General features: G+C 36.5%; 1 protein-coding gene across 1 annotated transcript; it reads right to left on the bottom strand.

Moving 5' to 3' along the window:
- Positions 1 to 15,732: 15,732 nt before the first annotated feature.
- On the bottom strand, positions 15,733 to 23,821 carry LOC114388589 (pleiotropic drug resistance protein 1-like). Its single transcript, XM_028349154.1, has 20 exons — positions 23,397 to 23,821; positions 23,189 to 23,309; positions 22,759 to 23,092; positions 21,276 to 21,352; positions 21,099 to 21,152; positions 20,326 to 21,000; positions 19,888 to 20,204; positions 19,630 to 19,790; positions 19,422 to 19,525; positions 19,191 to 19,335; positions 18,803 to 18,886; positions 18,560 to 18,684; positions 18,110 to 18,442; positions 17,702 to 17,992; positions 17,524 to 17,607; positions 17,298 to 17,431; positions 16,966 to 17,193; positions 16,664 to 16,835; positions 16,316 to 16,570; positions 15,733 to 16,195 (listed from the first exon to the last, which is right to left on the bottom strand). The coding sequence occupies exons 1-20, from the start codon at positions 23,720 to 23,722 to the stop codon at positions 15,932 to 15,934; spliced, it is 4,284 nt and encodes a 1,427-aa protein (XP_028204955.1). The 5' UTR covers positions 23,723 to 23,821; the 3' UTR covers positions 15,733 to 15,931.
- Positions 23,822 to 27,217: the final 3,396 nt, after the last annotated feature.

Here is a 27,217-nt window from a genome sequence, read left to right as displayed (position 1 = left end):
TCTTCACACCCTGTTGTCGTTTGGGAACCAGTTTTTCAGGAACAGGGGCTTGACCAGGAATCATCTGTATGGGTTGGATATGGAATTCAGGTTGTTCCTGGATTGATGGCGCTTTGGTGGATGATGGGGATGATGGTACAGAGGGTGAACCAGGAGCTGAAGTTTCTTTTGGTGAGGTAGCCATGGAGAAGCAGAGCGTTTGGAATGATTTCGTAAATCTCTGAGAGCTGTTGGGGAATGCTGAAAACGAGATTACCACGAAAATATAAGTTTGAATGAGGAATGTAGAGGGACGTGTGAAGCAACGGTCGAATTTGCTTTGGTTCAGTAGTGAACGTGCTATTAATGTTAAGTGAGACGTTTGAGCACGTTCAGATAGCAGTAGCTGCTATAATTCCTCTAGCAGACAAATGCCCAGCTTGCCCCTCAGTTTTTCAAACTGATTTGCATCCAATGCCTTTGTGAAAATATCTGCTATTTGTTCCTTAGTGTCAACATGCTCCAGTGTGATAACTTTATCATCAACAAGCTCTCTGATATAGTGATGTCTAATGTCAATGTGCTTGGTTCTGCTGTGTTGCACAAGATTTTTAGAAATATTAATAGCACTCAAGTTGTCACAGTATAATGTCATGACATCTTGTTCGACATTGTACTCCTTGAGCATCTGCTTCATCCAAACTAGTTGTGAACAGCTGCTTCCTGCTGCAATATACTCGGCTTCTGCAGTAGATAGGGACACACAGTTCTGCTTCTTGCTAAACCATGAAATAAGATTGTTGCCCAGATAGAAGCATCCACCAGAAGTGCTTTTTCTGTCATCTGCACTTCCAGCCCAATCAGCATCACAATACCCAACCAGCATTGGATCTGAACAATGACAGTACATAATCCCATAGTCACTGGTGCCATTTACATATTTCAGAATTCTCTTTACTTGAGTCAAGTGACTTATCTTAGGATTGGCTTGATATCTTTCACAAACACCTACTGCATAGGTGATGTCGGGTCTGCTAGCTGTTAAATATAGTAAGCTCCCAATCATGCTTCTGTACAGACTTTGATCAACACTGGTGCCGGCTTCATCTTTTGACAGCTTCAAGTGAGTAGGTGCAGGTGTTCTTTTATGGCTGGCATTCTCCATCCCAAACTTCTTGACAATGTTCTTTGCATACTTGCTTTGTGAGAGGAATATGGAGTCTTCCATCTGCTTCACTTGGAGTCCCAGAAAATAAGTCAGCTCTCCAACAAGACTCATCTCAAATTCAGATTGCATCTGTTGGACAAAATGTCGAAGCATCTCATTCGACATCCCTCCAAACACAATGTCATCAACATATATCTGTGCTATCATCAAGTTTTCAGCATCTTGTTTGACAAAGAGAGTCTTGTCAATTCCTCCCTTCCTATACCCTTGCTGAGTAAGGAACTCTGTTAGCCTTTCATACCAAGCTCTTGGAGCTTGCTTCAATCCATAGAGAGCTTTCTTGAGCCTGTATACATGATCTGGATGAGCTGGATCTACAAATCCCTTTGGCTGCTCCACATAGGCTTCTTCATTCAGGTATCCATTCAGAAACGCACTCTTCACATCCATTTGGTACAGCTTGAATTTGAGGATCCAAGCTACACCAAGCAACAATCTGATGGACTCAAGTCTAGCAACTGGGGCGAACGTTTCATCAAAGTCTACACCTTCAATCTGAGTGTAGCCTTGAGCAACAAGTCTGGCCTTGTTTCTGGTTATAACACCTTCTTCATTGGTTTTGTTCTTGAAGATCCACTTGGTGCCAATCACATTAGTTCCCTCGGGTCTCGGAACTAGCTCCCAGACTTCATTCCTTTTGAATTGCTCCAATTCTTCTTGCATAGCATTGATCCAGAACTCATCAGTCAGTGCCTCTTTCACATTCTTGGGCTCAATTTTGGAGACAAAACATGAGTTGGAGACAATCTCAATCTCCCTTGATCTTGTAGTGACTCCTCTGTTTGGATCTCCTATAATCAGCTCCTTGGGGTGCATCTTCTGGATTCTAATGGAGGGTCTCTTGTCAGGTTGGTTGATGTCTGGTTCATCTGTAGCAGAATCAGAGTTTTCTGTATTTTCTGCACTTTTAGCTGTATCTGCTACATTGTCTCCCGATGTTCTGACATCTTCTTCGACATCCTTCTTTCTAGCTGGAGTTAGATCATCAACAACCACATTGATGGATTCCATCACAGTTCTGGTTCTGGAATTGAATACTTTATATGCTCTGCTGTTTGTAGAGTATCCCAGGAATATCCCTGCATCACTCTTGGGATCCATCTTTCTCCTTTGCTCTCTATCTGCCAAAATGTAACATGGACTTCCAAAGATGTGGAAGTGCTTGACAGTTGGCTTCCTCCCTTTCCAGATTTCATACAGTGTGGTTGGAGTCCCTCTTCTAAGTGTGACTCTGTTGTGGATGTAGCATGCTGTGTTCATGGCTTCAGCCCAGAGATTATAGGGAAGTTCTTTGGCATGAAGCATGACCCTAGCAGCTTCTTGCAAAGTCCTGTTTTTCCTTTCAACTATGCCATTTTGTTGTGGTGTAATGGCTGCAGAGAACTCATAAGTGATGCCTTCAGATGTACAGAATTCAGTAAACTTGCTGTTTTCAAACTCTCTGCCATGGTCACTCCTAATTCTCTTGATGACACAGTCTTTTTCTCTTTGAAGTCTTAGACTCAACTCTTTGAATACTTCAAAGGTGTCTGATTTCTCTCTGATAAAGTTGACCCAGGTAAATCTGGAGAAATCATCCACAACAACATAGGCATACCTCTTCCCTCCAAGGCTTTCAACTTGCATAGGCCCCATCAAGTCCATGTGAAGTAGTTCCAGCACCCTGGAAGTGGTCTGATGTTGAAGCTTCTGGTGGGACATCTTGACTTGCTTTCCAATCTGACATTCACCACAGATTCTGCCTTCTTCTATTTTCAGATTGGGAATGCCTCTAACAGCACCTTGGTCAATGATTTTCTTCATGCCTCTTAAGTGCAGATGTCCAAATCTTTGATGCCATATTTTGACTTCATCTTCTTTGGAGGATAGACATGTGGAGGAGTAACTGGTTTCTTGAGGTGTCCATAGGTAACAGTTGTCCTTTGATCTGCTGCCCTTCATTAGAACTTCACTCTTCTCATTTGTCACCAAGCATTCTGACTTTGTGAAGTTTACATTGAATCCTTCATCACACAACTGACTGATGCTGATCAGGTTTGCAGTCAGTCCCTTCACCAGCAGTACTTTGTTCAGACTAGGAAGTCCATCATGGACTAGCTTTCCCATTCCAATGATCTTTCCTTTAGAGCCATCTCCAAATGTCACATAGCTAGTGGAGCAGGGCTCAATGTTCACCAGGAATTCTTTAACTCCTGTCATGTGTCTGGAACAGCCGCTATCTAGGTACCAATCTTCCTTAGCTGATGCTCTAAGTGAAGTATGAACAACAAGACTGACAATCTTGTGTTTTGGAACCCACATCATCTTCTGTCTGCTGCTGCTACTTTGAGTTCCATGATGTGGATGGCCATGTAGATGATAGCAAAAGGGCTTTATGTGACCATACTTGCCACAGTAGTGACACCTCCACTTCTTTCTTTTACTTCTTTTACTCTTTTTCTGCTGCGTTCCATGATGTCGAGACCGATGTGGTGACATCGTGGCTCCAGTGCTGTTTTTGGCAGGAACAAATTCTGTCATGGTTATTCTGCCAGCAGATTTATGATTAAACCCAAGTCCTTTCTGGTTTCCAACATTCTTCCCAAGCTGTAGCACTTCATCAAGCATATCTGAGCCTTTATTCGGCATCTTTATTGATTTTGTCATGTTTTCCAGTTTAGAGTTCAGAAAACCAACTTCTCCTTTAAGCTCAGAGATCTCCTCTTCATGTGCCTCCTTCTCAGCCTCCAGATTTGCAATGACCTTCTTCAGTTGTGCTTCTTGCTGAAGAATCTTCTCACTTTTGATGCATAGTTCTCTGTAGGATATAGCAAGCTCATCAAAAGTGATTTCACTATCTGTATCACTAGAATCTTCAGCAGCTTCAAATCTCCCAGTGAGTGCATTCTCATCTCTGTCAGAATCACTTTCTTGTTCACTCTCTGTATCATCAGACCGACATACAGAAAGTCCTTTCCTCTGCTTCTTGAGATGAGTGGGACATTCAGCTTTGATGTGTCCATAGCCTTCACACCCATGGCATTGAAATCCTTTGCTGTGGCTGGGCTTTTCTTCTGACCTTTTCTGGTATTCACTACCTTTCCTGATGTCGAAAGGGATGTTCTGGACATGTGGTTTCTGCCTCCTGTCCATTCTGTTCAGCACTTTGTTGAACTGTTTTCCAAGGAGCACAACTGCGTTAGTCAGCCCTTCATCAGTATCCAGGTCATACTCATCTTCTTCTCCTTCATCATTGGACACGAACGCCAGATTCTTGCTCTTCTTTTCAGCCCTATCCGAGAGTCCTAGCTCAAAGGTTTGAAGGGAACCAATGAGTTCATCTACTCTCATGTTGCAAATGTCTTGGGCCTCCTCTATTGCAGTGACTTTCATGTCAAATCTCTTAGGCAAAGATCTGAGGATCTTTCTCACCAGCTTTTCGTCTGTCATCCTTTCTCCCAAGGCAGTGCTAGCATTGGCAATTTCAAGAATGTTCATGTGGAAGTCATGAATACACTCTTCCTCCTTCATCTTCAGATTTTCGAATTTTGTAGCCAATAGTTGCAATCTGGACATCTTCACTTTGGAGGTTCCTTCATGAGTGGTTTTCAGGATCTCCCATGCATCCTTGGCAACTGTGCATGTGTTGATCAGTCTGAAGATATTCTTGTCAACTCCATTGAATAGAGCATTCAAGGCTTTGGAGTTTCCAAGTGCCAATTCGTCTTCTTCTTTTGTCCAGTCTTCTTCTGGCTTCAATTCATTAGTGGGCTTTCCTTCTGTGTCCAGCATCTTGGGATGTTCCCAGCCTTTGATGACAGCTTTCCAGGTTCTGCTATCCAGTGATTTGAGGAAGGCCACCATCCTTGCTTTCCAGTATTCATAGTTGGTTCCATCCAGAATTGGTGGTCTGTTCACTGGTCCTCCTTCTTTCTCCATGTTCATCAGAATTTATCTCCCTAGATCTCACTCAGTGATTTCGAGTGCCTGCTCTGATACCAATTGAAATTCTGATACTGGGGACAGATGTCGTACAGGATGTCACGACATCACGCTTCAGAACATGCAGATTATCTCTGAGTGTATGAACAGATTAAACAAGTAAATAACACAAGAGAATTGTTAACCCAGTTCGGTGCAACCTCACCTACATCTGGGGGCTACCAAGCCAGGGAGGAAATCCACTAAAATAGTGTTAGTTCAAGGTCTAACAGCCACTGTTTACAACCTTCTCACCTAACCACTACCCGTGCAACCTCTACCTAAGAGCCACTCTTAGATATGAGAAACCCCTCTCACTCCCTCTCAAACACTCTCCCGTGTTTACAATCAAATCAAATACACACCAGAGATTGCTCTCTGAACAATAGAGATCAACTCCACACACTATAGAGATCAACTCTACACACTCTAGAGATCAACTCTACACACTCAGGTCCAACACTTGATGTTAGGATAACATCAAGGTGGCTCACAAAACACTCAAGTCCCAAAACTCACAAAATAACTCTTCAATCCCGGACTTGGTACAAAACTCGTGCAGCCTTCATGTTTATATAGCAGTGTGCGTTTCTGGGCTGCAACTACTTGTGCTGGATGAGATCTATCATTTTCCTGAAAATCTGCACTTAAAGATCTAAAAGATACAGTTTGATCTTTTAGTTTTTATCTTTAATCTTTAATCTCTGAACGAACTATTCAAGTTTGTAATTCGAACTTTAATTATCTTTTAATTCGTTCCTAAAGATAGATCCCCAAATCTGTTGCTAACTGCACATTAATCTGTTAAAGATATAACAGATTTATGTGTCCAGTATTTTCGGGCCGGATGTCAGGACATCGTGTCCGACATCGTGGATCCTGCACACTCTGTTAAAGATATAACAGATTTATGTGTCCAGTATTTTCGGGCAGGATGTCAGGACATTGTATCCGACATCGTGGATCCTGCAGCTTCAATTCTTCATTTGACATTTTATCTTGCCTTGTGCATTGTGCAGCCCGATCTGATTCCTTGACATAACATTGGACATCATGTGCAACAACTCCAGCTTTCCTTCATTGTCTAAGTGCTTATGTTTTAACAAAATCTTAGCCAATCTTTTAAACACTCAGTAGAGCTAAGCACTAACACAATCAACTTCTGTCAAGCTATGTGCAGTTCTAACTCTAAAAAATGGATTGACGCCATGAAGGATGAGATGAAGTCTATGAAAGATAGTGAAGTTTGGGATCTAGTCGAATTGCCTGAAGGTGTGAAACCTATTGGTTGTAAATGGATATTTAAAACCAAGAAGGATTCAAAGGGTAATATTGAGAGATATAAGGCTCGTCTAATTGCTAAAGGCTTTACTCAGAAGGAAAGCATTGACTATAAAGAAATCTTTTTTCCAGTATCTTCAAGGGATTCTTTTAGAACTATAATGGCACTGGTAGCTCATTTTGACTTAGAGCTACATCAGATGGATGTCAAGATTGCATTTCTAAATGGTGACGTTGAAGAAACGATTTATATGGTGCAACCAGAAAACTGTGTTAGGTGACTCAAAGTCCATGGTATGCAAACTAAAGAAATCCATCTATGGTCTCAAACAAGCTTCCCGTCAATGGTATTACAAGTTCCATCAAGTCATTACCTCGTATGATTTCAAGGCAAATGTAGTTGATGATTGTGTATATCATAAGTTCAGTGAGAGTAAATACATATTCTTGGTATTATATGTCGATGATATATTGCTTGTTAGCAGAGATATAGGCTTCTTACAGGAGACTAAGAGATTTCTAACAATTTTTTTTTGAAATGAAAGATCTTGGGAAAGCTTCTTTTGTGTTAGGTATTAAGATACTACGAGATCGCTCTCAAGGTATCCTAAGGTTGTCATAAGAGAGCTATATCAATAAAGTACTTGATAGATTCGACATGAAAGATAGTAAACCAGGAGATACCCCAATAGCTGAAGGAGACAAATTCAGTCTCAAACAATGCCCCAATTATGACCTTGAAAGAACTGAGATGCAGAAGATTCCCTATGCGTTAGCAGTAGGAAGTCTGATGTATGCTCAAGTTTGTACTCGTCCCGACATAGCATTTGTTGTAAAAGTCCTGGGCAGATACTTGAGTAATCCTGGATTGCAACATTGGAAGGTAGTGAAACGCGTAATGCATTCCTTGAAGAGAACAAAAGGCTACATGCTCACTTATCAGAAGTCTGACAATTTGGAGATCATCGGGTACTCATACTCTGATTTTGCTGGATGTCAAGACAGCAAACGCTCCACTTTTGGATACATATATATGTTGGCTGGAGGAGCTATCTCTTGGAAGTTTGCTAAACAGACTCTTGTAGCTTCTTCAACCATGGCTGTGGAGTTCATTGCTTGTTTTGGGATATCTAATCATGAGATATGGCTGCGAAACTTTGTCACTAGTTTGCGTGTGGTCGATGACATTGAAAGACCATTGAAAATTTATTGTGACAATAACTCTATAGTTCTTTACTCCAACAACAATAGGAGTACCGCCAAGTCAAAATTCATTGACATCAAGTTTCTGGTTGTGAAGGAAAGAGTTCAGAATAGGCAGATTTTCATAGAACATATAAGGATTGATTCCATGTTAGCTGACCCACTTACTAAAGGTTTGGTACCTAGAGTTTTTCATGAGGACACTGCCCATATGGGTGTAGTTCCTAATAGTACCTTAGTTTAGTGGGAGTCCCATTTATGTTTTATATCTTATGTTTTCCAGATATTTGTATTGTTTGGATTTTCTGCAGAAATAAAATTGATGTTTATCATTCTATTATAAGCTTGTTTTGTGTGCAATATATGTATTGCACTTTGGATTGATCTCTATAAAGAATAAAGTTTGGACTAGTTAGAAATAAACATGATTAAGATCACATTGTATATAATTTCCATGCCGTTTATCCATATTTGATCTATGTCATCGAGTATGAGTAATAATGGTGATCATTGTGGCTTAGTCACACTGAATTGTGATGAAAACTGCAGTGGTTTCCTGTTGCTATATGAGATGGACCAAATTGTATAAAAGGAGTCTAAAAGTAAATAACATACGGTTGCGCGCCTAAAGAATTTTGTAATATAAATGTCTAAGGTTAATATGAAGCCTAAGTAGGAGATTGTTAGGAATTTTATAATTCCTAATTAATTAATATGGACTGCATATTATATTATAACATTTATTAGTTATTTATATTTAGATGAGTTCAATATAAAGTGATCTAATTCAATGAGCTCATTAGACTGTCAACAGAAAATTGATATGGGCTTAATGAGCGGAAACCAGTTTGGCTTATTAGGGGATAATGAGAACCCTAATAGGTTAAAACCTAAGGCATGGTTATGTTCCCCAAGACACCAAATCAAGAAATAATTTCTTTTTTCCCCATCTGAAGAGAAAACGAAGGTCCCATAAGGAAGAAGGTGATTTGGTTGAAGAAGGTCATTAAATCAATTGTTCGTGACCGCTGTAAGATTCCGCTGCGTGTTGATCAAGCTTTATAAATTCAGATATTCCTTAAAACCTTTTGATAATCTGACATAATGTGTTTTAATACTCATTTAATATTTTATAAGATTTATTAAAGTTTCCCAACAGTAGCCAGCTTAATATGCAGATTAGACTACCACCACACCAGTGTTTCACTCTCTTGTTGATAAAAAAGAAATGGTGCATAAAATTGATTAATTGGTGGCACACCAGGATATATAATGGTACATTAATTCCTATAGAAACTTCTCCTCAGTTCAAGATTTTTGGATATATGTGTTACTATCTTATGAATGAGTTGTATGATCTATGTAACTAACCTTATTCAGTGGATAAGACTTTGTTATTTTACTCTTAAGTTCAATTTAATTAGTTTTAACTACTCTGCTAGCTGTGTGAATTGCACTGCTGCATTAATTAACTACAGTACTAAGCTTAGTGTGGAGTGCAAGTTGATGATCCTGCAGCTAGCATATAGGTTAAAAGTACTGTTTGTTATATTCTCAAATTGGAGTTAGGCACAACACGATATGCTAGCAGTACTACAAAACAAAAGACATAAAGACACAGAACATGATATGAACGCATGCTTGAAAAATACATTAATTAATATGAAAATTGTATATGTGCATGTCTTTTGGAAGGTGCAAAATAAGAAGCACAAAAAGCTGATTTTCTTAATTTTTATAAGTATTAGGTGTTGAACTAGTTTGGCCATAGTGTATGATTGACACACGTCGGTCAAGCTTGAATAAGATGAACATTTTAATTTCTTCAAGTGTTGGCGTGGTTTCATTTAGTTCAGAGAGAGCCTACGTAATAATGAAAACATACAAGAGCTTGAAATTTTGAGGCGTTTCTAATTACTGTGGTATGATTAAGGGGTTTGTGACGCAAGGTGCATGATTTAATTAATTAGTTTATCTTTATCCTAAGGACTCCATGATGATGATTGAAGTGCATGCCTCAAAGCGAAGGACGGCTAAATCCCAACTTTGAACAAATAATTGGTGACTCCGTGAGAAGAGAAGATTGTGGTGAAGTTTAGTAGTTGTGTTTCAATATGGGCGAAATGTTTAGGAAATCACAATTATAGTTGAACTGACTCTAGTTTTGTTGCTACCTGGAGCTGCATTATGCAATGCCAATTATAAATTATACCACGGGACTAAATATGCGACTCTTTCCAATGAACCCAAATCAAGATTTTGTCAAATATCAGAATCAAGCAATATCCGAATCAATCTGAGTCACATCAACTATAGATCATTTAAGCTAGATTTGAGTTGCGATTTTTTGAATGAGATGTTTTACTTACACCAATCGAATAAGACCAATGTTCCTCATCAAACCTGTCAGCACGGCTTCAATTTACACCTTTTCAATTAATTCATATAATTAATTGACGTGTGAAGTCCAAAGTCACCTTGAGAGGAGGATCAATGATCTGATACCTACCTCTTTTTTGATCCCACCACACGAGAAGCAAAGCTATATATGAATATCATATAGCACTCGGTGTCAAAATTAAGATAATAGTATTAATGTATAAATAAATGGACTGACTTCTTTTTCCTTAGGTCAATGTCTTTTCAAATTGTGAATGACTACTATACCTTTTTGATCTATGATCGGTATTATAATAATAATAATTGTTATTATTATTATCTTAATCTTATCAATTTGATTGAGAGGTACCCCTCTTAATAAAGAAGGCTCAACCTCCCTGGGTCTATATTTGACTTCAAAGTTCCAAAAAAAGCATATCATTTTCAATGATTAGGATACCGCACGGGCTGGCTCTTAATTGGAAGCAAAGGCCATTACTGGTTTTTTCTAATTTTCATATCTTACCCTGTTTTGACTTCCTTTCTCTTTAGGGTTTAATATGTTAAAATATGAGACGTCCGATTAATCCCGTTGCACCTAGGTAATAGTTTCAATTGTTACTTGTTAGATTAGAGTTAACGATATGATTTAGTTAAATTTAGGATCTAACTAACGTACTAAAGATTAGTATTGGAGATATGCAGTTCTAACACAGATTCTATATTCCTCGTTTAAGCGTACTATTTAATAGTAGACGTGACAAAGTAGTCTCTACCTTATAATAATAGACTAGTGAATTATCATAATGAAGATCGAACTCTAAAGTCTAAACTTCTTAATCCAATATATTATCTACATTAAATAAAACTTTAAATGAATTATAGTATTTGAGTTTTATTTTCACCGCAAATGAATTATCTAATAAAACTTTTAAGTTAAAATTTCTATGCCGTCGTTAAAAATATTACTATAAAACCTTCATAGCTTATTATTTTCAGTAATCGCAAACAAAATGGTTTAATTGACGCTGATTAAAGGTATGAATATCTTCTGGATTTCCGCGGAGACGGACCACACAGCTAAAAACTAAAAAGTATGCATAATGATTAACTAAAGCTATAAATTAGGAGCAGTGTATTTTCTTGCATGGAGACCAAAAAACAAGACAACATGTTCTAGCTATTCCTATACCGTAAATGGGATGGATTATATCAGTTAACTAATGCTATGTAAAGTAAAAGCAGAACAAGTGGCTGATATAGTGATATATATGGTCAAAAACACAAAGCCACTAATTTCATCAACGAAAAACATGGGGAAATGGTAGACAAAGTGCTGAAATTTTGCTAATTTTTGAACCGACCGTACAAGGAATACTGGAATCTCATTTGTAAGTATATAATGAATTAAAATACACTCAAAAAAATTAAATTATGAAAATATTTGACTAATAGAATTGATAATTTTAATATTAATATAATATTTTTATTTTTAAATAAAAATAAGTATTATATTAATAAGAGAAAACATAAACAAAATTAAGGAAAAGATAAAAATATCTTAAAAAAGAAAATAAAATCATGAATGATTAAGTTTAATAAATTAAGTGAGCTAAAAATTAATATATTTTATATTTAATAATTAATTTATATATAATAAATTTAATTATATAGTATGTGTTGGGTTGGGTTTAAAAAATAAAATTCATTACCTAATTCATTTACTATTCGATCTTAATTGGGTGAAGTTAAATTTAATATGAACATTTAAAAAATTTAACATAATAAACTGGGGTTGGGTAAGTATATTTGGGTTGTGAACACCCTTATAGAAAAACTTGAAGAAAGAACATTATGTCTAAGAAAATCACATGTAGTCATTGTAGGATAGTGATAAGTATTTCCACCTGTCATGCGGACGACCCGGGTTCAATCCCCGGCAACGCCCTTTTTGTTGTCATTTTTTGTGATTTCCGAGTTCTCTTTGAATGGGCGAATGTGTTCTCTTATTTTTAGTTTGGTGTAAAAAATGAGCCTACCACTAAATAATGTTACAAAAAGTGAGGCCCAATTAAAACAAAATTCCAATTCATCAGTTGGATTTGATGTTTACAATTCATCATTTGTTGTGTCTGGCCTATGTTGATGGTTTCGGGTAAGGTGCACTTGGAGTGGATTGGGTATCTGCGCATGGTTTTTTGTGAGGCAAAGTGAGAGAGGGGTGTTTTTTATATGAACCGTGATAGGGGTCTATTTTGATGTTCCTTGGTTACTTAGTATTTCATATTGCCATATTAATATTTTGTAACCTTGATAGTAGAAAGTTTTTGTTTTGGGATATGTTGAGCAACATCTGTTAATAGGTTTGGGCACCCTTTGTACGCCACTTACATCTATACACGTTCTCATTTTGCTGATTAAAAAAAAATCTTTTAAGGAAGGAGAAGAGCAAAAGTAAACTAATTGGCACGATGGACATTGATTCATTTGTTTTTGTTTTATTAAGAGATATACATATGAGAAATTATTTAATTGTGTGTGTACCTGTGTTACATAAACAATTTCTCTACATTCCGTTTACTCTTCTACAAATTTTTAGATACTCTTCTCAAATTATTTATTCTAAGTGCAGGAACTGCGTACTTTAACATCCTGCAAATCATTATATAGATTTAGAGTTAACCGCGAAATATATATAACCGAGAGTTGAAGACACTTTTTATGTCATACTCTTATTTTCTCTGCTCACATTGGCATAATGGATAATCTTCTTACAGTGTTTAATTTGTGTATTCTCCAAGTCCAATGGAGTTATAAAAAAAAAAAATAGCAGATGTTGGTGTCTCAAAAACATATTCTTAATGTAAGATTACTTTATTCGAGGAGTAGATTTTGCCTCATCATGTAGCATTGGACAATCTTCTGCTTTATGTTTTGAGGTTCCAAAATTCCATTAGCACTATCTAAGTTGATGATAACATCTTTACTCTTGAGAGACACCTTTGTTTCTGTACTAACTTAAATTTTGTCCACATAGTGACCCCTCCATAGGGCTTCAATTTGCCATGCAAAATTTTGTTCAAAACCAACTCATTAATTCAACATGGATGTCTTCCTGTGCTACCAATTAACATCAATATTTTTCATCTGATTGGACCTAGAAGATTAAATCTTGAATATATAGGAGTGCTCTGCATAAATTATATCAAATGAAACAACGTTGCTATGAACCTGCAAAATGTAGGAGAAAAAAAATATAAGAAACACTCACTCAACTAATAGTCTACTTCCAGTTTATCTATTGATATTTCTTTAGATGATGAGTTGGTCAATGTGTATAGAGTACGCCTAACTCTATCCAAAATATAATTGTGTACTGAAGTGAACCTTTCCAAAAGTGTTTTATGCAACTATCCCGAAGACACTGATAACTTCTTCCGTGTTTCTTTCGTTGTTAAGGACATGAAAGAGTACAATCAACTCTAAAAAAAATGACAAAACAACTGGCGATAAGAATTTTAAGTATCTTGCCTTCCCACCGTGTCAATTATGGGATAACTGTATGGATGTTTGCATCAAAGGCACTGGACTTGTATACTGCATCTGATATAAGAAAGTGGATGGGAGATTTTGATGAAATTAGAAATGTTGCCAACTTGCCATATATGCTGCAAGGGCTGGGCCAATGATTTAACTTTTCCAGGGAGACAGTGAGTGTTGGCAGACATAGAATTGAAATTATCCCTAATATAGAATTAAGAAGAGGTGAAATCAAATACTGTTTCTCTGAGGGCATTGGGAAGATATCTGCTGAATTGGCTCAAAAAGTGGCTAAGAAATGTGGTTGTAGGGATAATATTCCATCTGCATTTCAAATCATATATTGGTGGGTATAAAGGTTTTGTTGCTATTGATCCAACTTCATCAACTAAACTGTCCTTAAAAAAGAGCATCATGTACAAGTACAAATTAGAAAACACAAAATTCAATGTTTTGGCATGGAGCAAATGCAAACCTTGTTAACTTAATCGCCAAAAAATCACCCTCTAGTCCACACTTGAGTTCAAGAATCAAGTCTTCAGAAAGAAACAAAAATGATATCAAGGAAGTGGTTGAAGATACTAAACTTGATATCTTCAGGAGAGATTACAAACATTTTAAGGGAAATGCTCATTTGTGGTTTTCATCCAACTAAGGAGACATTTCCTTCCATGATGTTGTAAACATTGAAGGAAAATGACAGGAATTGCAGCTCAAGACTAGGATATTTGTTAAGAAAGGCATAACAATGTTAGGATGATTAGATGAAACTAGGAAATAAAAATATGGAGATGTTTGTGGAGATATCTCACTAAAGAAATAAGCAATTTCATGCTATTGCCTCTCTTTCTTCTAACAGATATGGAGCAAACAAAAGTAAACATATTGTTAAGGAAAGGTAGTTGTAGCTAAAATTAAAATACTTTACTGCACCTAGAAGATGTGCGTGTTTTAAGAGCAGTGGATGTATCTTCCCTGCATCATATGGTGGACTGTGCTGTTTTTCCACAGAAGGGGAGAAGCCGAGAAGGTAAGACTTCCATTTTACTATTCCCCATTCCCAGCACAGCACGCACACGGAGACATTGATTCAAGTGCACACTCCTTTTAGAATAACATTCCACAATAACCTGTCCATTCAATCATTTATTTTGAAAGCAACATAACTTAAAGTACCTAAATTTCACTTGAGAAAATTACAAGGTATTAGGAGGATAACATAGTATAGCATTAGCATATAAAGCATATTGTATGAATAAAATTAATTTATCACAACCTCAATTTCTCTTACGGGAGATGGCATGGTTTTAAATTACTTGGAAAGGAATTTCTATATTGGAAGAACTCGATAACATTCTTTTGGATTTTCTTTTCATTCCTGTTCCAGCATTCCTAGAATAATTGGCCTATTCATTATTTACCAAAGTCTTCCTTTTAGCCACTACCATGGAAAATCAATGGAAGAAAACACATTTTTTAATTTTTATACTGTTTTCTGATTTCATTTGATTTTTCATGTAGACTATATTCTAATGAATGTTTGGGAAGTGACTTGGATGGAGATATCTACTTCATCAGTTGGAACCTTGATCTTATTCCTTCTCGTCAGGAAAATCCAATGGATCATGCAACATCTCAAGTAATGTGGATCTTGATGTTACAATACAGTTATATTCAGTTATGGAAAAAGAAGTGTAATTGTAAACTGATAAGTAAATTCAGTTATATTCCTTTCAAAAGACATCACACAATTTCTGGTTACCCATTTTTTCTTCACTTTCTTATCCTCAAAATAGATATCTATTTAAATAAGGAACCAAAAGGGCTTCTGATTGATTGGTGACATATGTCATATGTTTCTGGTTAAGATTTCACACAATACATGAAAATTGGTCAATCTTTCTATGATCATCTCATTATTAGTGTTTTAGAAATAAAATAACTATCCAAAATTGTAAGAAAATCTCTCATTTTTCTTTGTGGTATACTAATTGTACATCTAATTGCAGATGGAGTGGGAGGGGAGCTCAAGAAGACAGCAGAGATAATTTTACCAAAGATTGTTTATCAGACAACTCCAACTTCTAGTTCAGCATTAAGTGAAAGAATATCCATTATTAAGAATTGGAATATAAATTCAGAACACAAGTGATTATTATAGGTTGGCGTCAAAAATACATTATCTTTCATTGATAATACAAGTATTATCTTATTCATCTGCTTACATTTATATATAAAAAGAAAAAACCTTCAAATTTGCTGCATATATGGTAGATACAAGTAAGTACATAGGTATAAAGCTAAAAAGAAAAAAACGAAAATGTAAAGATTCTATCCGGTTGGGGAAAGAGTCCGATCTATCTATCTCTTTTGGAAGTTAAAGGTCTTGATTGAAACAGCAAAAATCAATGCAAAGAGAACGGCGATGCCAGCAACCACAACAGCACTAACTCCAATAAAGTCATGTTTGATACCATAATAATCTTCTAAGAAATCTTTCACAATCTTTTGACCTTCAGACGTCATTGGTTCTGTTAAATCTCCAAATTGAGATGCAACCAATCCATATATGGTCCAAGCCACTGGACAAGCCCAATAGTACCATCTCCACCACACGGGGATGCTCTGTTGAAAATGGAAAAAAACAATAAACATAAATATACATTATTATGTACATCCATTGAAACCATGCATGTCTCTTCTCAATGTATTTAACTATTTATTCAATGGGTCGCAACAACTTACTGGTCTTGTAACAACAAATCCAGAGAAGAGATTCCAAACTGCATAAAATGCAGCAGCCACAATGGAAGCAATATGGTGGTTTGGCGTCAGTCCCACTGTCATCATGCCGTAGAAGGTGTAGTACAACAATGTGAAGTACATGAAAAATAGATACCAAAAGAATTTCTCAGCAGTCCACTCAAATCCGATCATGGCATAAACTATTACACCATATGTCACTGCTTGAACAAAGACATAGGGTAGCTCTACCAGAATCTGTGGAAAAAAAGTAGGGAGTTTGTAAATACAATCCTTGTATGCAACTATGTCTGTAAAAGAAAGAAATGAATACATAATGATGTTAGTTACCTGCGCAAATGCATAGGGTAAGGCGGAATACATTCCGGCAGCCTTTTCTCTGTAAAAAACAGTCCTTTCAATTGCTACCACTGGCTGTACAGAGGAAGCATTTTGTACTCCAAGGAAGAGAACAGCAGTGTACATTGAACCTATCGCATTCAACAGGTCTCCTCTTGTAGAACTGTAAAATTACCAGAAGGAATCAGAACTTGAGTGGATTTGGGAACATGTGACAAAATATTTCATAGGACTTTTTTCTTTTGGTGAGTAGTAAGAATTTATTTTAAAATTTTACTAATTTTAGGACTTACTGTTTGCCTCCGAGGTCCCAGAAAATTGTTCCAAACATCAAGGCTATGAAAGTAGTGAAGAAAAACCTCACAGCAGTGTATGGTGGATTGCGCCAATATGACCAACGTTGTTTCCATAAGCAAGCTTGGCATTGGACCAAGAATGACTGAGAGTATTGAGTAGGGAAATGAAGATCCTTTGAACCAGGAGCAGGCTGACCCAGTTCTTGTATAAGCTGCTTGTTTCTCCTGAAAACCATGAAAAACTCATTTAAGCATTTTGAAAATCAAGAAAACAAAGATGACAATAGCCAGTGTAGTTAATAAATTCATATACATAGTCATTGGCCTACCTATACAGATCAGAATTCTTGTACAAGTCAGTAAAATCAACACCCAAACTAAGTTCTTGTGCTGTTGCTGTAACTTCCAACATCCAAGTAGCCGGATTATATCCATCTTTGATTTTGCTCACCCCTTCAATGCTCTGGACAGTAGAAATTATTGGAAAATCTTAGTATTTGTCCTCAAGAACTATAGTCGTTCACTTAATAATATTGAACTTAAGTATGATCTCACCTCAAAATACTTGATCAAATGACTAGAGTGACGACCCAGTGGCCCAACATATATTTCTTGTCCTCCACGCTTCATTAGGAATAGCTGGAATCACGCATAAAATATCATGTTCGATTCAAGTATAATGGAGAAAGAAACTAAACAAGACACAGCTTCATTTATTATTGTCGTCATTCACCTCATCAAATGCTTCAAATATGTCAATGCTAGGCTGATGGATGGTGCAGACAACGGTTCTTCCCGTGTCCACAGTGTTCCTGACTGTTCTCATAACAATTGCAGCAGCTCTTGCATCTAACCCAGAAGTAGGCTCATCCATGAAAATTATGGACGGGTTAGCCACTAATTCAACAGCAATAGTCAGCCTCTTGCGTTGTTCAGTTGAGAGACCACTCACACCGGGCAATCCAACCAGTGAGTTCCTTACTGGGTTCAGCTCCACCAATTCCATGACTTCCTCAATGAACATCTGCAACCATATGTCAGATCCAAAAAGTTTGAACAATTAGCCTCTAAGGAGAGAAATCAAGCTATCTCAATGACCAGCTTATACACGTTTTACTGTTTTTAGTTCTTACTAACTAACCTTTCTGGTTTTGGAATCAACACTTGAAGGTAAACGAAGCCATGCCGAGTAGAGCAAGGATTCGTAAACTGTAACATGAGGTGAGTGGATATCATTTTGCTCACAGTAGCCAGAGATACGAGCAAATGTTTCTTGCTTCTTAGGGTACCCAGAAATTTTGATGCTTCCATCAATGTATCCACCAGTTTTCCTACCCGCCAGAACATCCATCAAAGTAGTCTTACCAGCTCCACTTACACCCATCAAAGCTGTGAGAACACCAGGCCTGAATGCACCACTAACACCCTTCAAAAGCACCAATCTGTCCTCTTGTACACCTTGCTCCTTCATTTCCTGCCAGTTGAAATTAATTGAGTTAGAAACGCAAATTGCTTCTGGCTGAAGTAGATTTCTAATAGAAACACTGTTAGAAATCTAAATGCTAAATTTATAACTTTGAATGTTATTTACCTGTGGCATGTCAACAGAGTATACGACTTCATCAAAGGTGATAGAATGTGGCTCAAAAGGAAGAACCATTCCTTTTTTCTTTCCATGGCTGGACTCCACAAGGGAATCACCTCTTCCTGAACTTTCTGCGAGACATTTGAAAAAATGTTCAACATCTTGAGGTATATTATGAATTGTTGCTACTCAAAGAGTATGCTTGACATTGAGTGTTCATGAGTGATTTATAAGTGTAAAACAGCTTACCTATGCCTGGTAATTCAATATCTGCTAAGGTTCCTTCATTAGATGATTCATCTTCAGTTATTGTTGCTTGTGGCTTATCAAATGCTGCATGGACATTCAGATGCATACTTATTAATAAAACCTTGCATTGCTTTTCTGAAAGTGATGAAATTTTCATTTATTTTTCTAGCTATAGAAAACTACATCCTATCATTCTATATAAACAACAAGAAATAAGAAAAATTAGGCATGAATAGAACAAGAGAGCAGGGGAATAAAAGAGAAAAGAGTTTTCAAAATCCATATACAAGTCATCCACATCCCCCTTTGTTTGTTTCATTAACGGAATTTTCATGATTCGAGCTAAGTTCCATAATTTTTAAGTACAGATGATTTGAAAAGTACTCACGGCCAAGGAATTCAAGAGCAAGACCAAACATCACATTGAAAAGGAACACAAATCCAACCAGTGCCCCTAAGCCTAACCAATACCAATATGAATCTGTGAAGAACGCACGAGACTCCAGATATTCAACTCCTAAATTGTGGGTAGCCTGTAATTGGAGTGCAAAAAAATTAGAATCGCACTTCTGCTAACCAAAATTATACAAATTCTGAAGTTGTGAGTTCAAGAAATTACGTTGTGCCAACTGTTTGAAAGAAATTCATTGACCATCAAAGCATTCTGCCCATACATTAAAGGTGAAATCCAGTAACCCCAAATCCACCAGCTTTTGATATCCCCTGTTTCATTGACAATGAAATGCAGAAGCATTAGCTTAGGTTTGTTTAGTATGATAGAAATGCAACAATTTTTTTTGTCACATGTTCATGTTAATTGAACTTACTTTTTGACAGAATGAAACCACCCAATGCAACAACTGTGATAATTGCAAAGGCTCCAAATGTGTTGGCAACAATCATGTTTCTACCTAGCGCTGCAATAGTTCGGAATAATCCCGAAGCCATCTGGCTAACAATTAATAGCACGAGGTACTGCTTGAAGAACCTGCACAAAATTCAAGAACTCACATCATAAGTAACACGCAAATTAGTAGAAGCAACAACATTCGCATGCTCCTAAATGTTTAAAGTAGTTTCTTTACCTCCCAACATTTGGATCAAATCCAATAACATAGTAGGTGAGGAATACCCAAACAGCAACCTCCACAATTGTAACGGGAATCTTGAGAATCCACGAAGGAATAGCATATGCCCAAGAAGGATAAAATAGAAGGTTTCGTTGCTTGTAGAAAACAGGAAGCTTAGCAATGGTCATAGAAATCTCAGCCAGTCCATTAAACATAACCGTTATTAACATAAAAAATACAGCACCGGCATAAACACCCGCATCATCCATATTTTCATGATGCATCTCAGTTCGGAGAAACAGTGTCATTGCAACTAATGCCATGATGAAAAGCTGAGAAGCATCAACAACAAAATGATAAGTAAAAATAATCATCGTATACATGTAAATTATATAAAGGCACTATAATATATAGTTTTGATTATATCAAACAAGGTATAAGTTTAAAATCAACCTGACTTAGCTTGAAGAGATAAACAAATGAATTCCTTTTCATAAGCAAATACTCCCTTGAGAAGTTAGCCTTTAACAGCTCCTTTTTATTGATACCATACTTCTTGGTGGTTAATGCAGCAGGGTGGCTCTTAGTCCTGTCAAATGGAACTGTAAGCTCCTCTCCAAGTTTCCCACCAATATGGAATGATTGAAATGCCTCAGCAAATTGAGTAACCGTGACAAATCTGTAAGGTTGATCTCTACGCACCCAGTACTGTGCTTGATCTTTTTTGGAAGTAACTTCTTGAAGGAAGTCAGCAACACCTTTCCTCTCAGGACATCTGAAACCCATAGATTCAAAGAAGTCCAGAACATATTCACGGGGACCATGGTATACAACTTGGCCATCAGAGATTAAGATAATGTCATCAAAAAGGTCGTAAGTCTCAGGTGCTGGCTGGAGCAAAGATATAACAGCAGTTCCATTTAGAATGTGGACATAGTGCCTGAGAGAGCTTACAATCTGAAATGTTGTGGAACTGTCCAACCCAGTAGAGATTTCATCCATGAATAAGGCATTTGCTGGTCCAACCAACATCTCTCCTGTAGTAACACGCTTCCTTTGTCCTCCAGAGATCCCACGCAACATTTCATCCCCCACCATAGTATCCGCACATATATCCAACCCCAGAATCTGTAGAATTATAGTTAAATAATTCAATTTCTTGTCCTTCGTAAAAGATTTTAATACATGGTATCACATAATTGAACTGAACCTTGTTTAAGCATTACCTTCAGTGTATAATCTGTCACTATGTTTGACTCCTGGCCTTCAGTTGCAGTTGCCTGTTATATCAAAAGATAATCAGAAGCAAAGATAGTAAACATATATATATACACACACACACATACATATTGGTTTTGTTATTTTACTGAAATTAAATATTAATAACAGCTTCTTTTTCCCACCTTCATGTAGACATCAAGATCTGGGTCAGGCTTGATATTTGCTGCTTTCTCTCTTCTAGACAACTCAGATAGCATGTCTGTGGATCCCAAAAATGATGATCAGTCATGCTTAGGCTATATACATGATAATTGCCTTCAGAACTTTATTTTAGTGATTATTTTGTAGGCAATTATGTCAATATTTCAATACATTTAAGCTTGTTTGATCTTGTTTATAATTCAGTTTTGAATAAATTAGAATAGCTTTAAAATAGTTAGAATGTTTGATTTTTCATCTAATTTTAGTTTATTTTGGTGTAGAAATAAATGAAGAAAAAAGATAGATGGTGTTGGGTGCCAATTCGAGACCCTTTTAAAGGAAATTTTTTGAGGTAGAAGGGATCAGACATGTCAAGCTCAAGGCACACTTCAGGCTAAGGGAATTGTTTCTCCTGCATGGTATTTGGGCTCAACACCCACTTTAGGCTCAAAGCGCAGTCACTTAATCTAGTACTGCTGTTGCAAGCACACTTAACACGACATGCTGGACTAAGCGCGCTGGCAATTGTGCAGAAACGACGGTGCAGCGCATTTGGCCTTATTTAAGCTCAAAGGAAGCAAATTGAAAGTAGATTTGGTTGGGAGAGCTATCTAGGGTTGAGGGTGAAGGCTGGGAAGCTCTCTCCCTTGCTCTCCATGGCTTCCCTACCATTTCTTGTCATCTTTTTCATCTATTTTGTTGTTGTAGTTATGTAGTTAGAGTTATCCATTTTGGGGTTGATGTAATTGAACCCATCCTTATGGTTACATTTTTATTATTAATCTATGCTTATTGTTCATTATTAAGTGTTATGTTCTATGCATTAATGTTTGTTTTGCCTTGATCACTCTTTGCTTGATGTTGTGAGTTTTGAAAAATACTTTTGAACTTAGAAATAGAGAGGAATACCTAATGGGTTTTGTGTCAAGGGATGGAGCAAAGCTTGTTAGTCATCTTTTAACTCTTGTCCTTAAAGCAAGTCACTTGGTTATACTAGTCAAGGGATTGATAGTTTTGTCAAGGGACTTAAATTTTTTCCATCCAATGGATCAGGGTTTGAATATTTTTGTGAGTTGATGATAATAATTGGGCTTTGAACTACATAACTGATCTTTGTTTGCATGAGAAAGTGATTTAGTGAAATCAATCCCAACTATTTTATTCTTTGCTATTGTACGTTTTTTTTTATCACACTTTGTGTTCGTAAAATGTTAAAAACAGTTTTTTATTTATTTATGTTATTTTTATTTATATTATCTCGTTCAAATTAAAATTGTTGTTTGTGAAGGTCATAGTTAATAAACATTATTATTTTGTCTATTATGCATGTCTCTGTGAATATGATACTTAGATTTTCATTATATACTATTTGCGTGCCTTGGTATGCTTGTCAAGAAACTAACAAGCAATACATCTTAAATTAGATATGTTGAAAAGGTTAGCAAGTGGTAAGGATGGACTAACCATAACGCGATCCAACCCCTTGGCACCTTGCTGAGAAAGCCAAGGTTTCCCTCACAGTCATTTCTCCAATATGAAGATCATGTTGGCTGATGTAAGCAGCAGTTCTTTGGGGCACAAACTCATTCAATTCATGCCCGTTGTAAGTCACTCTCCCAGATACCTTAAGAGTTTTATCGAGCTTTCCTGATAAGGCCAAAAGGAGTGTGGTTTTTCCTGAACTTGGAGGACCCAAAAGCAGTGTCATCCTGCGAGGTTTAATAATCCCGCTAACATCTTTAAGAATAGTCACGTGTTTCTTTTTGCTTGTGCTAACGTGGAGAAGATTGAAAAATCCCTGAAATCAGAAATAGAGGAAGACCATAAGACTAATAGCAAAACAAAACAAAAGAAACCAAAAATTTGAACAAGTGTAGAACCAGCCCTTCCCTACCTCTACGACATTAGTAACAGAGTTGATGAAAGAGGGCAAAGCTCTACTTCCCACAAAGGCCTCTGCCTCAATATTAAGGTGCTCATATCGAACTTCAATTGTTGGAATATCAAGTCCAACTCTATATAAAAAAACAGCAAGCAAAAAAAGCTTATTAGTACTTAGTATATACATATACTGATGGAAGAGGTTGTGAAGAAGTAAGTACCTATCAATACGTTCCTTGAGCTTCAACAGGAACCTCTCATTGTCCTCTTCAGCTACTTTGACCAACCTCTCGAGAAGTTTCTGTCTCTCTTGGATGCCGAGATCAGAGACGTCGATTTCGTTGGCGACGCCATGGGAAGCTGTGAGCAAGCCTTTCCTGAGACGGTTGTAGGTAGGGAGCTTCTCAAGTGCAGCCCATTTCAGAGCTTCTTCGTCATCCTCTTCGCGAGAAGACCTTGAGAATGCCTCCACACCACTGTTTCTCCAAACTGTGGAACTTCTTGATCGTAAACTGTTACTTGCTCTGTATATATCACTTCCCTCCATTCTTTTTTTTTTTCTTGCTGTTACGCACCACCTTGTTTCTTCTTTTTCTTCTTCTTCAAGGTAGGTAAAGAATCAAAGAATAACAAAAATGAATGAGTGTTCGGGTTCCTCTTCCTGGCAAACTCGTCTCTCTATTTATGCCTTTCATGTGAAGAAACAGGCGGCGATTGAAGAGTCCCGCGTTGAAAAAAAAATGATAGTTAGTACACATTCTTTTATTATTCTTTAATAAAAAAGTAAGAAGTTAAAAAATGAAACCAGAAAAGAACGAAAAGTATATAAAAGAACACAACACGTAGGGAAGTCATTAAGTCTAATAGGAAAGTTCCACTCTCCATTGGTCGAATAAAGAAGAGGAAATTTCCTTGTTGCTGGAATCACCTCCTCTAATTTATCTTATAAATAAATTAATATGTATACCTATTAAGGTTTCTATTGTTTTAATATCAATTTCTAAATTTTGTCTCTATGTAATCCAAGATTTGACCAAAGTCCATATATAGAAAAGAAAAAAAAATATCAATTGAGATCCACTCCTTCAATGTAACTCAATGGATTAGCCTTAACTCTCCACCCAAGATACCTTAAGTTCAAAAAAAAAAAAAAAAATCTATGTCTCTTTAAAATTTTATCACATACATAGATAGTTGTTAAACTCGCAATTTAGATCGTAAAATCGTACGATTTTATGATTCCACTAAGGTTCGGCGAGTTAAATCGGAAGCAGAATAAAAAACAGAGTAGACTCGTCTGATTTAGCGCAGACTTGGACGAGTTTGGGTAGACTCGCGAGTCTACTTTGAGTCCACCAGTTTACGAAAACCCGAAATGGCATTATACGAAAATTCCCCAAAAATGACTCTTGTGACTCTGTCTACTCACTCACTCTGCCTTGTTCAAGTTTGGTTTGGGTGTTGAGCTACTCGCGTCGTGGTGGTCCTCATCATCGCTGTCGTGCTGGACTGCTGGTCCTCGTCATCGCAGAAGATTGAAACTTGAAAGCCCTCACTCGTCGAAAGCCCTTATTTCATGACCTAGTTCCCTAGCTTTGCTCCACGACGCTAAGGTGTTTTCTTTCTTAAAGCTTCTTTGTTAATTCATCTCTTTTAATTGAAACGATGCTTATTAAGGGAGTAATTAAATAGGATGTTGCAAACAACCCTGTATATCACTAGAACCTGGTGAATGAAGTGAATTTTATGCATGTTAGAGTCTTCTTTTTTTTAAAAAAAAAAACAATTAATATTCCTTTCCAGATTCTTGAATGATTCTTCCATTGTTGCATAATTTTAGCAGAATTGTTTCTTATGTACACTCTTTTCTCTATTGAGAAGCATAATCCTATTTGTCATAATTGTCTTTCTAACTAACCTTTAAACACTATATAACGTGCCGCCGATTCTCGATTCTTCAACATTCTGTGCTACCTTCTCTCTACTATTACTTCAGGAGGGCCATCAATGATCTTCTTCCTATTACCCTTCCCACTTGATTCTCCTAAGCTTGGACATTTCTCCACAGCGCCATTTGTAGTGACATCCTTTATAACTAAGTTGTTATTATGTGCCAACATGTTTGTGTTTCAAGCCCATTACAAGACACACTAGATCCTGTCCTTATTACATGCATGAACCTATAACTTGCACTCAATGATCCATTACTTGCAATGTTACCAACCTGATTTTGATATAATAATGAAGACTTGAATAGTGATGATGATTCTTGTATCACCCCAACTTTTACTAGGAAATCCTCCAAAGTCATTTCCCCAAGTGTTTGCTGCCTTTTGAGTACTGGCTCATTCTTGACAAGGCTATTGTTAGCTTCATTATAGTGTGGTTGGCTTTTGTGGATCTAAGACCAAATTTCATCCACAGTTTTCTTGCAAATTGGGGGAGGGACAGATAATGGCTGGGAAATGGTGGTGGGTTATGTTGCTACTACACTTTTACCCTTTACAGCTTCATCAAGGGTGGGTTGTGGTAGGTTAACTTGGTTGTTATCATCAGAGTTTCAAATGCTAGAAAGGAATTCATTCATGTTCATGGATCCTAAGCGCTTTCCATTCTTGCAATAGAACTCATCAAGGGTGAGTGAGAGTATCGAGTTTTGTTTGCTTAGTTGAGAAACAAATCTGCATCAAATCAATAACTTGATTCTAATTTTCACGGAGAGATTTTAATTGAACATCAATAACTTGAGTTTTGTTTGCTTATATTTTGTATCATATGAATTTATGTTAGATTGAGTGTGGATTGTGGACTATGTTAGTTTATTGAATTATTGTTAAAGTTTATTATTTTCATTTATTTTAGGGTTAAAATATTTACTTATGATTTTATATAAAGGAATATTAATATATTTTTTATTTGAGTAAATTCTTACGAATTTACGATTCGATTCTACGAGTCAAATTAACGGAGTTTTCACGATTCTACGTAGAATCACGAGTCTGATAACCTTGCATACATATATTTTAATTTTTTAATTTTATAAATAGAGTTTAACTTTTATGCGAGTCTAAAAAGACTAAAACAACATAATAGGATTGAATTAATGGTGAAGGATTCAAATAGATACATGAAAACATAAGTTTGATCATTTTTGTTCTCATTGTATAAAAAAACAATTACACGGTCAACTAAGTAAAAATTACGATGGATTCATCAATTTGTTGATCATGTATATGGTGAAGATTTTGTTAAGAGAGATAAAATCTTCTTTCTTGATTTATATACCTCAAAGATTAATCTCATTACTTCCGGTTGTGGGGATATTTTTCTTCCAAAAAAAAAGTAACTAACCATAAGATGCAGGATCATGGAATAGTCAAGACTTCGGAGTTTGACCACTGTGGCTGTAAATTAAAGATGTTTTAAAAATTAGAAAACAAGATAGAAAATAATTTTTAAACCAAACAATCCTAAACTATCCTACACAAGAGGGAAAATATTCGTAATTTTTGTATTAAATTGAAAGATGTAAGACAAGAGACGACACCGTTTGAAAATTAAATTCTGTGTATGTAAGCAGGAACAACACAAGAAAATCTTTTGAGATAATTTTGATGAAAAGAAAAAGCGATAGTTTTTTTTTTTTTACAAGAGAAAACACAATAGGTAAAATCAACTAATAAATTTATTTCATCGGGGACGTCAGTCATACAAATTTCATTTTTAATTTTAAAGAAAATAATGCTTGAAAGTTGGAATTTCACGTGTATTGTTTGTTAGTCTTCATTTCGGAAACACTGGCAACTAGAACAATCAAAGCCTTGACATTTTTTACTTTTGGATTGAAAAAATATGACATGTGTCAGTAAAATTGATTGTCTGCGTTGAATGAAACTTTAGACCCGCAATTCAACTTCTAGACAGATAGTACTCGACTACAAAAATGTTACAACAAATCTTTGTCATCTTGTAGATCACTTTTCCATTTCATTTTTGACACGTAATCTAACATGAAGTAGCAAACGTGTGACGTATCTACGAG

The sequence above is a fragment of the Glycine soja genome, chromosome 15, assembly GCF_004193775.1.
Source record: "Glycine soja cultivar W05 chromosome 15, ASM419377v2, whole genome shotgun sequence".
NCBI classification, from domain to species: domain Eukaryota; kingdom Viridiplantae; phylum Streptophyta; class Magnoliopsida; order Fabales; family Fabaceae; genus Glycine; species Glycine soja.
The sequence above is the reverse complement of the archived record's forward strand: the minus strand, read 5'-3'. Positions and strand labels throughout refer to the sequence as shown.

Excerpts from the sequence above, each read along its gene's own strand:
- LOC114388589 (XM_028349154.1), bottom strand. The coding sequence starts at position 23,722 with ATGGAGGGAAGTGATATATACAGAGCAAGTAACAGTTTACGATCAAGA. Across the intron at positions 21,001-21,098 it reads TGACAGATTATACACTGAAG|ATTCTGGGGTTGGATATATG; the intron begins GTAATGCTTAAA and ends ATAATTCTACAG. Across the intron at positions 16,836-16,965 it reads TGGGACCTCGGAGGCAAACA|TTCTACAAGAGGAGACCTGT; the intron begins GTAAGTCCTAAA and ends GTAATTTTACAG.